The sequence below is a fragment of the Hypomesus transpacificus genome, chromosome 6 (assembly GCF_021917145.1).
Source record: "Hypomesus transpacificus isolate Combined female chromosome 6, fHypTra1, whole genome shotgun sequence".
Classification (NCBI taxonomy): Eukaryota; Metazoa; Chordata; class Actinopteri; order Osmeriformes; family Osmeridae; genus Hypomesus; species Hypomesus transpacificus.
The window spans coordinates 801422-819219 of NC_061065.1; the positions used below are offsets into that span (position 1 = coordinate 801422).

At 43.6% G+C, this 17798-nt stretch overlaps 1 protein-coding gene across 4 annotated transcripts in view; it reads left to right on the plus strand.

The window, feature by feature from the left end:
- Positions 1 to 17798, plus strand: part of clip2 (CAP-GLY domain containing linker protein 2) — a 101041-nt gene that overhangs the window by 1477 nt on the left and 81766 nt on the right. For all 4 annotated transcript variants that reach the window (XM_047021522.1, XM_047021523.1, XM_047021524.1 and 1 more), the window contains exons 2-3: positions 181 to 401; positions 6522 to 7054. In XM_047021522.1, coding sequence (XP_046877478.1) covers positions 287 to 401; positions 6522 to 7054 — 648 coding nt within the window. In that variant the 5' untranslated portion in view covers positions 181 to 286. The remainder of the gene's footprint in view (positions 1 to 180; positions 402 to 6521; positions 7055 to 17798) is intronic.

Consider the following 17798-nt stretch of genomic DNA (forward strand, 5'->3'; position numbering starts at 1 on the left):
CAAATTACTTTATTTGAGGGTCAGCCTACACTACCAGCATGAAGTTTGAGTGAAATCATATAGCCCAACACAAAATGGTCTCCACTGAGTTTTGAACATTCCAGCATCCTTGATAAAACAGTCAACAAAAGCTTGTCACTAATACTATGACTAATTCCCTTTCCTCTCTACTCCTGAAAGCTAAAATGGAGAGAGACGGTTGCCATCTCCAAGTTTAGTGCCTTACCATCCAGCCTTTGACAGCTGAGGACGTTCGCAGCTCCTTGCACATCACCTAGTGTACACAATGAACATGCTGAAGTCGAGTGGACTTAAGATCCCTGGCAGAGGGCCTAAACACTCCAGCCCAGTGGGTCGAACTTCGGCTGGGTCAACCTCCAGCACTGTTGGCCCCAAAGACAGTAAGTCTCATTAACTCTGCCATACTTGAAATAATAACCGGTAAACCCACTTGGTACTTCACACTTATTTATTCTATACTTATACCCACCTGGTACTTTATTTATTTTCTGACCTGTTTGATAGTTTTATAGTGTATTGTATAATAATTTTTGCTAGTACTTTCTTTGTGTGTACTGACGTAAAGGTGAGCAGCTGTAACAAAGAGTTTCCCTTTGGGGATTAATCAAGTATTTCTGATTCTGATTACTTTCCTAGACCCCTTAAGAAAGGGAAATGGATATCCTGGCATCAATTATCTAATCTCATCAATGTATATCATTTTCTTTATATTTAGTTCATGTGTTGGATGAAACGGCTGCGGCATAATGCAAAAAAATATATTATAATAATACACGGTCGTGGGCCGGTCTGCATTTCAAAGTCGTGGGCCGTTTTTCAGTCCCAGTCCAAACCTGGTGGAAAGCATAGGGATCTAAAGTTAGCTAAGTTTGATTACCTTACTACTAGTTACACTTCCCGTGGAGACAAGGCAGAGTTTGGGTGCTGAGCCAGGCTAGCCCTTTTGTGTCAGTTTGAACGGGAGGGTGGCGTCAGAAGCAGCTGAAGCCCTGTCATGGTTCAAGTTGACTGTGGAATGCTGTGAGGGGAGGGAAAAAAACAACAGGAAGTAAAGTCTTGGGTTAGTGTGAGTCAGGCAGGCACCACAGTAATGCCGTTAGCTGTGCATATGGCTACTATTTAGGAGGGTCTCACTGCAGAGTACTATTATGTTGTTCTGCTGGAGAACTACATTGTATAATACTTGCAATTATGTATGTTGAATTCAGTTTTTTATTGTTGGGGGACATATTGTGGAATCCACCTTTCCAAATCTCTATCCCTTCTCAGTGTCAGTGTAGGATCATAGATTGTAAAATCTTAAGCAGATCTTAAGCAGGGAAAAACCCAACCTATCTACGTCACAGCCACCTAATCTACGTCACATCACACATGGTTTATAAAACCTGCATTTTGTTACTCAGCTGGTGCAATGCAAAGACAAAGTAATTAACATATAAACCACTCAGAGACTGCAGGTAGGTCTGTTCTGATATCTGCAATTGATTTAGCTAGTTGTTGCTGTTGTTGCTAAATTCAAATGATTCGATGGGGCGGAGCTCAGGCGACACGCCCCCCCAGGTATCAAGCAGAGAAGACTGCTGATTTTCAAATGATTTCAAAGCCTAATTTAACATACTTGTCTGTTCTTTTTCTTCATTTGAATTTGGATGTGTAGTTAACAACACATTCTTCTGTGGTGTGATGAACTTAAAACACATTTTCAGTTCTGCTTTACAGCATCTTTAAGATCTGGGGTCTCATTTATAAAGCTTGCGTACGCACAAACGGGGCTGAAAATGTGGGTACACCCCTTTTTCCACGCAAAGGTTGTGATCTATAAAAAACAAACTTGACGGGAGAATGTGCGGTCCTCCACGCAAACTCTGACCCTCCCGTAGGCCTACGCACATTTTGGAAACAGTTGGAATTGGTGACGCAGATGACCGTACTGTAGTCAGACTGCAGAAAGTAAATGTGGGAAGCACGATTACTTGTAATATCAGGGCTGCCAACTTTTTCCAAAACCTTGGCGTGAGATTTGGTGCGAGGGGCGAGCTTACGCTAACCCTAACCCCCCCCCCCACCCCACCCCACCCCACCCGTGGCCAGCTTTTGCAACTTCACTCCCACCACCCCCACCCGCCCCACTCAATGTAACTCTCGCCATGGAGTGGGGGAAAGACAAGGCGAGTGTACACGGCTGTTTGCGCGTCAATGTTGCTTCACTCCGTTAACCTGCGCGTTGTCCGTTACTGTTTACCACTTTAAATGGCTATACAAGGTGTGGCGTGAGAGCGTGAGAAATGGTTGAAATGCGTGTGTCACACGGCGAAACAGAGAGTTGGCAGCTCTGGTAATATTTATATATTTTGTTTTCCTCACACGTTTTTTTCACTCGATTTCATCATTATCATAAAGATGATAATTATTCCATAAGCACCTTACAATCAACTCAAATTTTAAATCAAAATTCTGCGCTGTCTCAACATCATATTGTCCACTACCAGAGTGCAGGAGGGGGAAATGCCAAACTGCATGGAATGCAGATAACATCCTATATCCTACCTTTAAGTAACTGCAGAATACAGTGTATAACTAAATATATTTCTTTAATACTGTGCATATATCATCATGTCAAAAACTGGAAATACACTTGTTAAGTTCCCTCGCAATCGCTACACTCCACGTCCTCGTTATCAGTCCAGACTTTAATACATTACTGTTCATAACAAAACGCTTCTGTTTTCAAATTGTATCTCGACTTGCGGTATCACTGGCACAGTTGACGCCACTCGCGCAGTTATTTTAAATTGGTTATCTACCGGCCACCAAATGTTCGAGTTTTCGGGCTCCACCAATAGTCTAACAGTGTCTGAGAAGTTGTGATGCGCTATGATTCACCGTAAACAACAATCGCATGCCAGGGTCATGATGAGATACTAGATTAGCATTCATGAGGTGCTTTGCATTGACTGTTTATCGTAAAAAATGGGCGTGTTCAGGGCGGGGTAAAATGCTGATTCACGTATGCACACTGTGGGTAATCTGTGATTTATAAAGGGAACATTGCGTACAGGTGTGCGTACGCACGGTTTTATAAATCTGAATTTTTGTGTGAGTACGCCATTTTAGGCTTTTTGAAGTACGTACACTTTTATTAAAAACCCTACGCACAGTTTTATAAATGAGACCCCTGGGCTGTAACTAGCATTAAACCATGAATATCTGTTAGAAATGCAATATTATTTAAATAGCAACAGCCATGTAAACATGTTGGATATTTGCACAAACATTAAAGCACAGCCTATGTATGGAAGACCCATGCAAGAGTGCTGATCCCTTTAATTGTTTGTCAGCAGTTTGCACATCAGTTTTCATCAACTGGCTGCACAAAGAATCAGGTTAGAGTTTGGGTCATAATTTTGTAGCAGTCAACTCAGAAGCTTCACTTTAACTTTACTAGATAACTAACAGTTACAGTCTGATTCTATCCATGGATTGTTAAGTAGAATTTATCTTTGGTTGAAGGTGGTCGTTTTTGATTGATCTCTGTCAACTTGACATTATCAGGAAATTCCATTGATTTGTTATTAGCTCAATTGGCTAAGGTGTTTTTTTTGTTCTATTATTCAATTTGTGATTTCCATGAGGAATTATATTAGCTGCTCTGTTATATTCTGCATGCCAATTAACAAAGGAGAGGGATGATTAATCCCCCCCCCAACAAAAATCATGGCTTCTGAAATTCTTGCATTTTGTTTTAGCCCCTTCTCTCACATGGACTTATCTGAGGTCATATCCTCACAGAATTTCAAAACAAAGCATTGTTACTGAGAGAAGTGTGTTTAGATGGGCTTAAGGCTCAGTCTTCCAGTCCCTCTGCTGCTGTTGCCACTGTCACAGAAATTCCAAGTGACAGGTCCTTGGCAGTGTTAGCTGGCTGTACAGAACCTCAAAACAATTTCTCTTTAACACTTGAATCTGCTTGTTCATTAGTTCCATGAGGAATCCTCTCCTTCAAAAAATATTGAGACAAAGAGCAAGCCAGTAGATACATGCATTTCGTAATACAGATTGTCTTTCTCTTCAAGGATAGAAAAGAGGGAGGTTGGAAAGCAACAAAAAGAACTGAGGAAGAAGAATATTGAAGGCAAGTGAGAGAAATATAAAGACAGAAAAAGAGAAGGGGAGGGAGAGTTGTATGTGTGTGTGAGAGAGAGGGAGTGTTCTGAGGAGCTGTGCAGAGGTCATTGTGTGTGACTGGTGAATAGTGGAATTCAGATGATTGTGGGAGGTGGCCAGGCACAATAGTGAAGTAAGGCTTGTGTTCTCTCTCTTTTCCTCTGCCCCTGCTCGTTTTCCCCTCAATCCTCCGTTCCCCCGGCAACCCCGGGACTTGGGCTACACTGCGCCATTCTTTGGGTGTACGCGCGGCCTGACTGGCCAGGGAGGTTTCACTGGCTCAATGCCATGGTGTCACAGGTTCACAATAGTAATTCTCATTCACAGTGCCACCGCACACATGCTCGCATGACCTCACACTTCATGTGACATTACACCTGCTACCATGTACATGCACTTGACTACACACACACACACCACACACACACACCAAAACACAGATCCTGTTACCTCCAATTATGTATGGGAGATGTTAACCTCACTCACAACTTCTTACACAGAGATCAGTGTTTCCCACAGATTAGAAAGCTATATGTGGCGGGGGGGGGGGGGGGGGGGGGGTGTTGTTTCATGTCAGACCGGGGGGGGGGGGGTCGAAATAATTCACAAAATCAATCAACAACAACAAACAAATAATTTCTGCATATGCAGGTAGCGACGCTGCATACAGGGTGCTAAATAACTATTTAACTGGTCGGCTCCATGACGCCGGGTAAGTAGCTAGCTCTTGAAACTTCTCACCAAAACAACGAAGGGGAACCTTCGATTAAGACATGTCCGTCGGTACCTAGCGAAAAGTAGCCTCAACTTTCCTAGACCTTTAGCTACGGCACTAATGCTGAAGGCTCGCTGATGTAGCTGTCGGTCTCACTAGAACGGCGTATGCATCGTTGCTAACGTGTGCTGACGTAGTGACTGTGTGTGTATGTGAGAAAGACGCGTGCGTGAAAGAGACGGAGGGAGAGCAGGGAAAGGAAATGCAGCTGAACGAATACGCTGCGTGTTTTTACCTAAATAGCGAAAAAAAAAAATGTTTACGAAACGCAATGTGTGGCGGCCGGTGTTGATTCTGTGGCGCACCGCCACAAATTAGTCTATGTGTGGGAAACACTGGAGATTGTTTTTGACAACATACACATGTTCTGGCTATCTTCAGTATGACAATAGCTAATTTTTCATGAGACAAATGCGCAAAGCTTTGTTTAGTAGATATCCAATTCATTAAAGACCACACTTTCACAATTTCCCTAAATCTCTTTGTGATTTTGGATTATGACATTTTAACAACTCCAAAGGCCGTCAGTTTCAGAATTGTTTCTAAAGCAGACAGAGATATTCTGGACCCTTCAACTATGAACGTTTTCTAAAGCCTTTACAAACCCACATTAGTCATGGCCTGTGGTAACGTTAGTGTTGGGGTTAGAAAAGGGTTTCCTCCAGGATTCAGGACTGGTCACTAACACTCAACAAAAGTTTATCTAGAGTAATTGCAGCGTTCGCTGCTTACAGTAGTGTTTGTTTTTACAATATACCTGCTCAAGCAGCCCTGATGCCATTTAAAAGTGTAAGTCTCACATCACAACATATTGTGGCCTTTGGAGACCCCTCCCCCACTAGATGGGTCAGGGGGACCATCCTGGCACAGACAGTACACACACACACACTGAAAATGGTGGAAAACATGCACGCACGCACACACATGCACACACAGTGTAACAGGCCACATTGTTTTGAGCCCATGCTCATTTTGATGTTGCAGGGGAATACAGCTCATCTAAGGCAGTGTGTATCTGTGGGGTTAATCACCAGCGTATCATCTCTGTGACCCACTTTCAATGGGAACTAGAGTAATGCCTAACCTCGCATAAACTCCACTGTTGTGCTGGATGCAGCACAAGCACATTCTTTCTTGGTGTTTAGTGACACGGTGAAATGGGATGAATAGACGGTGATTATAGGAGACTGACTATGAGAATGACAGCAGGAGGTTGGGCATAAACATATTGAAAAATTTTCAGAGGATTCATGTGTTTGAAAATGTGATGTTTGTTCATTGACAAAGATTTGTCTCAATGCTAGTGCTAGTTTTTTTTATGTTGTATGAATTATTTGACTGAAATGTGGACCTGAAACAAACTGACATATTGATCCAGAAAATTTTGAAAACAGAATTTCAAAATGAGCACTTTTTGCATACTTAATATACTCACTTTGGTTACAATAACCTTCTGCTCTGCAAGTCGTTATAACCAGTGAATAGAATAGATAGATACAAGTAATAATGTTAATTCTGCTTGTCCTAATACAGCTTTCAAAATTTCCCTTTATCTTGTCAGATTCAACACACAAGCCGACCACGCCAACTCCTAGCTGCAACGCCTCTGACAAGTCCAGCTCCAAGACATCGGAAGTAGGAGATGACGTCCTAGGAGACTATGTGGTGGGCGAACATGTATGGGTCAACGGGGTCAAACCGGGAGTCATTGCCTACTTGGGAGAAACCCAGTTCGCCCCAGGACAATGGGCGGGCGTAGTCCTGAATGACCTTGTGGGTAAAAATGACGGTTCAGTGGGCGGTGTGCGTTACTTCGAGTGCCAGGCCCTTCAGGGTATCTTCACGCGCCCCTCTAAGCTTGCCAGGCAACCAGACGGGAGCGACACTCTTTCTACCGATTTGCTGACAACTCAGAACCTGACGCTCCATGGGGGGAGTGCTGCTCCTGGTGGCCAGCGAGTGGTGATGCCCCTTCGGGAGGGCATCCTCAACAGCTCGGTGAAGACGGGAAATGAGTCGGGTTCCAATATCTCTGACAGTGGCTCGGTTAAGAAAGGAGGGGATAAGGATCTACGATTGGGAGACCGCGTTCTGGTGAGTTCCATGCCCACATGCTCAACTGTTAGTTAACAGTCAGGTTGAGACACAGTGGTGGGGGTTTCCTTTATTCTGCACCCTTTATACTCAACTTCTAAGTCTGAATCTCACATAAGCATTACAAGTGGAATTGATTTTCATTGTTTTACTTAAAAACTCTTGAACTGACTGATATTTTACTAAATGTTTGCTGAGGCTTCTGGATACATTTTCAGTTTTCTTCTCATACTAGGATATACCAGGTAGCAAAGTTCCTGTACATTTAAACCATATCTTTACCCCACCAAAGCTTGATAAAGAGAAATACTATACAGAAAGCTTTTAACGTTTGTATTTGCATTCCCATTGAAGGTTACATACTGTCATAGAACGGTTTTCCCACCCATTTGTATGACTCTCCAAACAATGAATGGCCTTGGGCCAAATGGCCTTCCATTTACTGTTGACTAACATTAAAAGCTTTCCTACTAGTCAATATTCTAAATCACACTGGATTACTGTCTGGTGAGACCACCACTGACACATTGATCAACATCCATTACCCAGGCTCCTTCACCCTGAAGGATTCAAAATCTTTGTGTCTAATCCAATATGTAATGATGGGAATCAATGACACAAATATGTGTTCTAGAAAGAGTGGTCTGGAGTCGCAGAGGTCCGATAATATCAGCTTTAATGCAGCAGTTGGAAATCAACAAGTACAGAGCTCTGGGGTTGTCTACGTTTCCCTACCCGCAAGAGAGTTTGGGCTGTTTCACGAAGTCCAACTGACTATCTGTCAGTTCAAGTTCAAGTCTTTTATTTGTCAGGTGCACAGAGCAACACAAGGTTAGACTGGGCACTGAAATTCTTAAGACAAGACAACGCAAGCACCTGGCATAACATAACATATAAGTACACAGAACAAATTTACATCTATGCTGAGCTTAGATAAGTGAACTTCCTAAATATACAGATAGCAATAAATAAAACGACTATACTAACCCTAACACTAAAACTTCCTAAATTACAGATAAAATAAATAGTACGCTATACTAACCCTAATACACGAAAAAAAAACCTGTTACAACCCTATAACCTAATCTAACCTAAGTGGGGTACAGTGCAGTAGTGCAAATTTGCAGATCAGTGACTATGTCAATGACCACAGCATATATTATACAGTGCAATTGAAACAGAAATATAAAAAAAGGAGCTTGTTCTCTCATGCATCAGGGAGTTTGTTCTTCCCCACGCATCCCACCTGCTTGGGTGCTGTTTCAGCCCGGTTTCAAGGTTGCTTCTGAAATGGAGAGATAACGATACAAAATACAGCCTGTTTCCCACACCCTGTGTGAGACACAATGTTTAAGCCTGAGCACACTTCTAAGTTCATAAGACATACATTTAATAAGCACAATACATAACTTCAATACATGCATCCTTTATAAAGTCGTGTGAGCATTGTTCCCGTTGCTATATTCACTAGGGCACAGTGCCCGTGATGCAGCTAATGATAACAGTTCTAGAATTGTATTGTCATGTATTATAAATTCTTTAACCCCTCTTAAGCTCACTGCTGTCTTCAATGAAAGTGTCAATGATAATGTAGAACTAACTCAAATTGCCTCCGCTCTCTCTTGAAATTTCTGGAATAGATTTTTGAACTAATCTTTGGAATCAATCTTCATCTTCATCTTTGTGTCCCTATTCAGCATATTAGAAGTTATTCTCAACATTTTTTAAGTGTTACTTAGAGACACTAGCAGTAGCAGCATCTCAAGGTTTGCATTAGCAGTATCTGTACAAGTAGAACAATGCTATGCTGTGCTTGACAAGAGGTCACCACATCCTCCACACAACATCTTATTCAAACTGTTTGAATTGCATTCCACTGGACAGCTACTGTACTAATAAGTTTCTCTGGAGCCTTCTCAACATCCTCAACTTCCCTCTACCTCTCTGTCTCACCATGACACATCAACGTTGTTCCAAATCAAGGTCCTAAGCTTGCGAGCTCACGTCGGTGTGCTAACATTTGACACAATCATAAATATGCCTCTCTTTGACGCTGTGAGCAATCAGTTGATCCTCCCTTGATGCCACTCCTTTGGCATTGACATATAATAGCACCAGCTATAGCTTATTGGCCTTTTTCGATCAGCGTCACAATAGCCTGCCGCGGCCATTTTGTTGTAATAGAAAGCCCCCACCCCCCACTTAGCTAGCCCTTTCCTGCTGGACCATGCCCATGGTTCCCGCCTTAATATCTTTGCCGACCAATCACCGATTTTATTTCTGAAAACTGCCAGATACTCATGGCAACTTAAACTCAGAGTACATATCATTGGTTAAGGGGTTACTGGGAGGGGAAAATAAATGTATCATCAGCAACGGCAGCCATTGTTTTTCCGAGGCGGAGCTAGAGCGGAGACCATGGGAGATTGCCTACAGTGTTAGATTTACAGCTTCGAATTGAAATCGGAGACGATATTATGAGTAAAGACAAGTTTCTTAATATGTTGTGTCAATATTGTCAATTAAAAGTCAAAACTTTTTACTTACGAAGAATTTGTTAGTGGGAGTGACGCAAGTTTTTTCAGGAAAGAATTACGTGTTCGGCTTGGCCGTTGGCCGACAGTAGTAGTACTGTTTAGCCTCGATTTGAGTAGATTTCTAAAAAACTTGGAAAAACAACATTAACTAGCTATATTATGTACACTGTAAGCTAAATGTACATGCCTTGTTTGGCCAATTCGGTCAATTGTGGAAGAAACTCAAACGTTTTTTAGTTATCGAGAGGAGTATCCAGCCACAGCGCTAGCTACTTTTGGGGGAGGATAATTCCGGTTCCCCTATGTCTCCATTAGTCACTAGAATGGTCATAACCTTTAATCAAAATAGGATATTTCTAATCTGTCTTCTGTTCTACATTGCCCACAGATTTGTGGATATCCCACCTACTCAAAGTATTTCTCCATCTTGTAATTAAAGTGGTTAAAAATTAAGTTGTCTAATGAGGTATGGTGGATGGAGAAGTTTTTGTAAAAAAATGGCTGCCTGAAATCACCTTGATAAAATATTTTTGCCTTAAGTAATCATACATTTATTCACATCATAAAAATCCCCTAGTTCTGGTCAGAATAAACTTTGCTGTGAGGAGTAGGCTGGAAGTTCAGTCTGTTAATTCTGAGCAACCATAGTTCTCTCCTACTCAGCTCCTCGGTAGCTTTCCCTTTTTTCTGACAGTAGGGATAGCAAAATAGTGAACTCCTTTGCTTTTGCTGCGGTTGTTGGTACAGCCGTGTATGACACTATCATTTTTAGCTAAGGTTAGCTAAATATAGTTTTTTTGTTGTTGCGGTCAGCCTCGGTCTGTCAGTTAAAGCTAGCACCCTCTGCTGTTGCTTTCTATGACAACAAAATGGCCGCGGCAGGCTATTGTGACGCTGATCGAATAAGGCCAATTCCCTCTGAGGTGGTATGTGTGCGTGTGTGTGTGTGTGTGTGTGTGGGGGGGGGTGGTGGTGAAGGCCTAATGGATGCTCAGTCACTGACAAGGAACATCAGTGTTGCTTCTAGTCATAATCTGACTGAAATTGGAGATGGCCTTGTTTTTCTTCATATTATATCACTTATCGCATGTTATTAACATGTACATTACATTTAGTCATTTAGCAGACGCTCTTATCCAGAGCAACTTACAGTAACAACGCAATTTGGCACGAACTGGCAACCTTCAGATAAACAGCCCGATTCCCTAACCGCTCAGCCACCTGACTATTAAGGAAAGGAAGCAATCTATTTAGAAACTTGCTGTTAACAATGTTTTTTCCCCATAGTTTTTAATGACATGCATCTATTCAAATAAACTTCTGTTAAATGCAGATAGGGCAAGATGTCAACTACTAGTATAAAATGGAAGGGAGCTCACACCAATTAAGTACGCTTAAACACATCTGCTGTTTGGAGTTATGGAGAACTGCTCTTGCAGCTGGATGGATCCCTGTTGAAACCCATTAGGAAGAATCTTTCCCAGAGAATTCCCAGTGCTACTGCTGTGTATCCTATTTCCCTGACACCAAGGACACCTCAATGTCACTTAACTCCATGCAATCAAATTCCTCAGAATTGCTCTTTCCATCGGGACTCCAAACAATGGGAGTTCTCATGGGACTGGTGCAATTTGATAAGATGGAAAAATGCCAGAGCAAGATTGGGGTGATCCTGAGACCCTCTCATTAGTGGTGCTTCTTTAGAGGTTCAATGTGAATGAGAGTTTACATGTGTGTCCGCATCAAATCTTCTCTGTTGCAGAATGACACAACAGTAAATATCTTCACTAGCCTTCACGCACATCCTGGGCTATAGTGATGTGTCACCTTGGTGCTGAAATTCGCAAGCAGTGAAATTACTGCCAAAGATATCAGTGACTAATGCTCTGGTGAAGCCTTTGGCACTTCATTTTAATCTGTCTTAGTCATCTCTCAGTCCAACTTCCAGAGAAACAGGAAGTTGAGGAAAGCAGTAGCCAAGATGAGGCTTAACGCTGACTTGCTATCTTGGCTCTGAGGAGAAACCCACTTGGTCTGTAATGGTGCCTTCTGCAGTCAATAGTCTTAACAGCTCTGCAGTACGCCCACTCAAGTGTTTTATGGCAGTTTCACAGTTTTACTTTGCAATTTTCTATACTGATTTCTCCAGCATGGTTTGCAGTTGGTCTGGTCAGTAAAGGAAAGTTAAGGCTAACTCTGGTATCCGTGATCACCGTTATCCGTGATCACCGTTATCCGTGATCACCATTATCCGTGATCACCATTATCCAGGACTGTCTTTGGTCAGGACAGCTTTCATTAGGGTTCCTACGTCAGGAGGACCCTATTGTAATTGTTGGTATTATTAGGTTCCTCCGGTAGGAGGGAACCTATTGTTATTGTTGGTATTCTTATTAGGGTTCCTCCGGTAGGAGGGAACCTATTGTTATTTTTTATATTCTTCTTATTAGGGTTCCTCCGTCAGGAGGACCCAATTGTAATTGTTGGTATTATCATTATTATTATTCTTGTAATTTATCTCATGAACACATTGGTAAAAGGTTTTGAAATTTGGCATATTGATACAACATGCCACATCTACGGCCCAAACACAGACTGGCCCACATCAGACCATAGGGGGCGCCACAGGCCACGCCCAAATGTCCACTTTTCAGAGTGATTGCATTTCCACCCCATTGCTCCAATTCTTCTGAAACTTGGTGTGCATGCCTCATTTTTCATGAGGAACAAAAAAGCCTCAAGGACCCATAAGGTCTGCCATGATGGATTTTCCTGTACAGTAATAATTTGGGAAAACATTCAAAATTCCTCTTCTCTTGAACCAAAGTTCTAATTTACTTGAAATTTGGTAAATATATGTATCATTGACGTATTTAAAAATGTTACTTAAGGCAATTGAATCAAGTACAAAATGGCTGAAAGGGGTGTATTTATGTAAATGTCCACATTTACTCAGTATGTTTTTGTCACTAAATCAAATGTCATTTTTGAGTGATGGTTTTTCAAACCTAATAGGCTGTAAGGTGACATCACTCTGACGTACCGTACACAATTTCACCTTGGTATGTCAAAATATGATTGAATTAGAGCTGTTTCAACTTTCGCTTACCACAGGAGAAACAGCGTACTTTTTTATACAGTAACTGAACGTAAAAATATTCAACACTGAGATTAGCTCACTGGGCTGGGACGGCGACCTGCAAAGTATAAGGTCGTAGGATAGAATCCAACCACAGTCATTTAGCCCGACTTAAATTTGAAAATCTGTTTAGTTAAACAGGATGACATCGTTCTGAAGTACCATGCGCAATTTCACCTTGATATGTCAAAAGATCATTGAATTACAGCTGTTTAAACTTTGGCCGAATCGAGCAATCCATGCTGCAGGACAAACGGCTTTCTTTTTTATACAGGAACTGACCAGAATTTATCAGCCTTGCAGGTAGCTCAATGGGCTGAAACGTTGTCCTGCAAGGTCACAGGTTCGAAACTAGGCAAAGTCTTTTGGCCTGTCATAATTTTGATTACTTCTTTAGTTAAACAGGCAGACATTTTCTGAAATATCACGCGCAATTTCATGCAATTTCACTTTGAAATGTCAACCGTTTCTTAACCTTTGTCTCAAGCTGACCAAAAACTAATACTCATATCACGCAGTCGGTGCACAGCTAGATAATCAGCGTCAGCCACTTGGGTACCCAGCATGCAGTGCGGCATGTCCAAAAACGCAAAGACTTGTGGAAAATAGTTTGGTTACAACAGCCTTGCGAGGGATTTTAGTTGTTGTGTTCGTTCAGTTAGATGTTTGTAATGTTATTGTTTGTTAGTTAATATAATCTTGTTGGTCACCCTGATTGTGCATGTTGTGTATTTAAATGGGACCAGAGAGTCGGCTGCTGTACTCTCACAACTTATTCTCGCAAGCAGCTGAACATGAGCTCTGCCCAGCCCAGCCCAGCTGACCACATGACTACTGTTAATTGTGCACTGCCTGAGATTCTGGAAAGAGATCAACTCAAGAAGACTTTCAATATTACAAAAGTCTAATGCTCTGCCCTTTCTGTTCGTAACATTTCAGCAGTTGGTGTATAGCAGAGAGGATAGAGAGACTGACTTGTGACCTTATGCTCATGAGTTCTAATCCCCGTTCAGCCTATTGTTGTTGACCAAACATGAAGTGGTTTTGCTCTATTGTTGTCCAAGTCTCGATCTTCTACAGTGTACATGTTTATAATATTTTGCCATTTTGCGGAGGAACCCGCATCGCTGCTTGCAGCTATATTTATTATTATTCTTGTAATTTATCTCATGAACACATTGGTAAAAGGTTTTGAAATTTGGCATATTGATACAACATGCCACAACTACGGCCCAAACACAGACTGGCCCACATCAGACCATAGGGGGCGCTGTTACGGCTCCCACTCCTGCCTGTAGGCTGTGTGTGTTTTGTTTGTGTCTTGTTTGTAGGTGTTCCTGTGACGGTGCTGATGATGACGTCGGAGTGCGCGCCCCGACGTCAAGATCCGGACCTGAGGCGGCTGTGTCTAATCGGGCCTAATTAGACACTGTCGTCATCGATAAAGCGTGTTCTGGTTGGCGTATGAAGAGAGGGGCGAGTCGCGCTGAGCGGCTGTTTATTTGTCCAGATGTGTAAGAGGAGAAGGGAGATAGTGTAGAGATCCATGGGTTTACTCCTCAACACGTAGATAACCGATGTTATGCACAGTAGTTTAGGAGCGGTTCCACCTGCACCTTTTGTAACTTAGAGTTCAGCGTAGTTAGGTTAGGAAATACTAGGTTAGTTAGTGGTTTTCCAACAGGGCCGTTTCGGTCCTTAGCGTAGTGCACTTTATTTGTCTCATCGGGAATCGCTCATCGTCCCATCTCCGTGTCTTTATGTACTGGTACGTCCCTTGTCTATTAGTCATTGTTATTTGTTCACTTGTTGCGGTTTGCCGATACCTTTTTGCAGCTGTATTAATAAATGTACATAACCCGTATGACCCCGCTGCATCGTTTGTGCCCGGCTACACCGTTGACACTCTCCGCTGGTCCAGTACTGTCAGTCAAACATTGTTACCTTTAACATCGTACGTAACAGAATGGGGGCTCGTCCGGGATCTCTATGATCCTATATGTTTGATTTTGTTACTTTCCTAGTGGTGTGTTAACGGAGTATCGTTTGTGTTTCATGCACGTTGCAATGGCGGCTGTCCAAGCTTTTATTGATGCTCCTGAAGAGGAGTTACTGCGTCAGTGTCGCAAGGAGGATCTATGTGCCTTGGCTAGCCACTATCAGATACCGGTGTCGAAACAGCTCCTCAAACCCGAGCTGACTGAGGCGTTATTACGTGGTTTGGTGGACATACAGGTGTTAAGGTCCATGGAACGACCAAAGGAAGCCGACGCTGCTTCGGGTATTCAGGATGTGAAGACTCCTTCATTGTTGCCACGACCGGGTTCCACCCCTGGTTCACCCGAACAGGCTCGCTTAAGAGTGCGCCTTACATGCCTGCAGATAGACAGGGAGGAGAGGACCCGGCAGGTTGAGCTTACTCATGAACTCGAGATGCGAAGGCTGGAGATTGACGGTGCGTATAGGATGCATCAGTTGGAGTTAGGGGCACAGAACGTGATGCCACCGAACCCTGCTCGGTAGCGCCTTTAACTGCTGAGAATTGTCCAACCGAACACATTGTTGTGGGGCGTTGCGTAGGATCAATCCATCCTCGTCAACGTCGGTGCTAAGGACAGAGGTTAGCAACACTGCCCTAGGAGCCACCAAAACAGCGGATCCTGTTGGTGGGATAGCGCTTGATGTAGGGGACACTTCTCTTTCCTGATAGAGTTTAAGCATGTTTACATGGCAAACACGAGACTTTCGTCGACGTTCCGGTGTGCCAACAACATAACTAGTAGTACTGAGTTGCTTCTGCACCAAGTATGGACCAGAGAACTTTGCGGATAGCGAAGAACCGAGCAGGGGTAGCAAAACCATTACTTGGTCACCCGCTTGAATATGTCTTGCTACTGCCTTCTCGTCGTAACGTTTTTTCATGCCCGTTTGGGCAGAAGAAAGTGCCACCCGAGCCAATTCACAGGCTTCTGACAAACGTTCCCTCAGTTGTGTAACATGATCCGGAACACTTCTTGAGACCGGCGCGGGGGATAGGATGTGGTCTTTTAACACCTTCAGGGGACCACGCACCGTGTGCCCAAACACCAGATCTGCCGGACTAAACCCCAAAGATTCCTGAACCGTTTCACGTATAGCAAATAAAACCAACGGAACACCTTCATCCCACTCTTTCTCAGTTCCCAGGCATTACTTCTTTAACATAGATTTTAACGTTTGATGCCACCTTTCTAACGCACCCTGACTCTCAGGGTGATAGGCGCTCGATACTATGTGGGATATCGAGAGCGTGCTCATGACCTGGCTAAACATTTTGGAACGAAAATTTGAGCCTTGATCAGTCTGCACGATCTTCGGCAGCCCGAACGTTGAAAAGAACTTTGTCAGAGCTCTCAGGATCACTTTAGTGGTGATAGATCGAAGAGGAATAGCCTCCGGATAACGTGTAGCTGAACACATCATCGTAAGTAAGTACTTATTACCAGTCTTAGTCCGTGGTAAGGGACCAACACAATCAACGATCACTCTTTCGAAGGGTTCCCCCATGACTGGGATTGGACACAGTGGAGCTGGTCTAATAGTCTGGTTGGGTTTACCAGTAACTTGGCATATGTGACAGGTACGGCAAAAACTAGATACATCAGTCTTCAGAGCAGGCCAAAAGAAATGCCTGAGCACACGGTCGTAGGTTTTTGTTATGCCCAGATGACCAGCCCACGGAATGTCATGAGCAAGGGACAGGATGGTATAACGGAACGCCATGGGCATTACGATTTGGTACATGGTACTCCAATCCCTATCAGAGCCAGTACGGAAAGTCCACTTACGCATCAACAGACTATCGTCTAGAAAGTATGCTGCTCTTTTAGCGTCTGCCTCTTCCCTGGAGACAACAGCTGAAAAACACCTGACCAAGGTCTTATCCTCCTTCTGTGCTACGAGTAATTGTGCGCGTGTAACCGGCAGTTCAAAACAATCTCCAGGACTACTGGCTACTTTCCTACCTTCCTCAGGAGGGACTCTCTCAGCACACGGAGGTTCTGCGATAACGACGCCAACAACATCCTTACCCCCGTCTGTAAGGCTGTTCGCAACCACTGTGTCATAAGTCACTGGGGTCTTCATCTAGACGCGACTGGGCGCACGTCATTACACATGATGGAAAAACACCGGGAAACTGATTATGCATAGCATCAGGGCCTGACCTCACCTCGGGCACATCCAACACTTCGATAACAGGCATCACTCGACCACCCGCAATATCATTTCCCAGAATTAAGGAGACCCCTTTTACTGGAAGGGAATCTTGTACACCCACTTTAAACCGTCCGTTTACCAACGTGGACGATATGTACACAGTATGCAGGGGCACAGCAGAGTATTCCATCCCGATACCTTGCAACAGCACCTTGGATCCACAGGAGGAGTCTACCGACCAAGGCAGGACTTCTGAGAGGATTATCGACTGGGCTGCACCAGTGTCTCTCAACGTGAATGGTCTGCTCGTCTTTTGACTCTCCCGTTAGTGACACGGATCCCGTTAATATAAAGGGTAGATAACTGGGGTCGGGACCAGGCTGCCGAGACACTAACTGAGGCGATGAGCAAAGCAAACCCATGCCTTTCGCAGGTGCTCTTGGTGATGAGGGAGACCGGCAGTTTTTTAATGCCCGACAGTCTGCTAGGACATGGCCTCTACGATGGCAATAATAACATTCCCGTTCCTCTCTGGGGCACTGGTAATTGTTCCCTGTACGTTCCTCTCTTTGTTTAGCAGGAGGAGCAAAGGAACGGCCAATGTCTCCTGCTCGATAGTGGAGTAACGGGACTGGCAACCGGTAAACTTGCGGGAAAAGTAGCAAACGGGATGATCAATTCCGTCAGTACCTTCCTGGAGCAACACGGCACCAGCACCCACGGCGCCACAGGCCACCCCCAAATGTCCACTTTTCAGAGTGATTGCATTTCAACCCCATTGCTCCAATTCTTCTGAAACTTGGTGTGCATGCCTCATTTCTCATGAGGAACAAAAAAGCCTCAAGGACCCATAAGGTCCACCATGATGGAT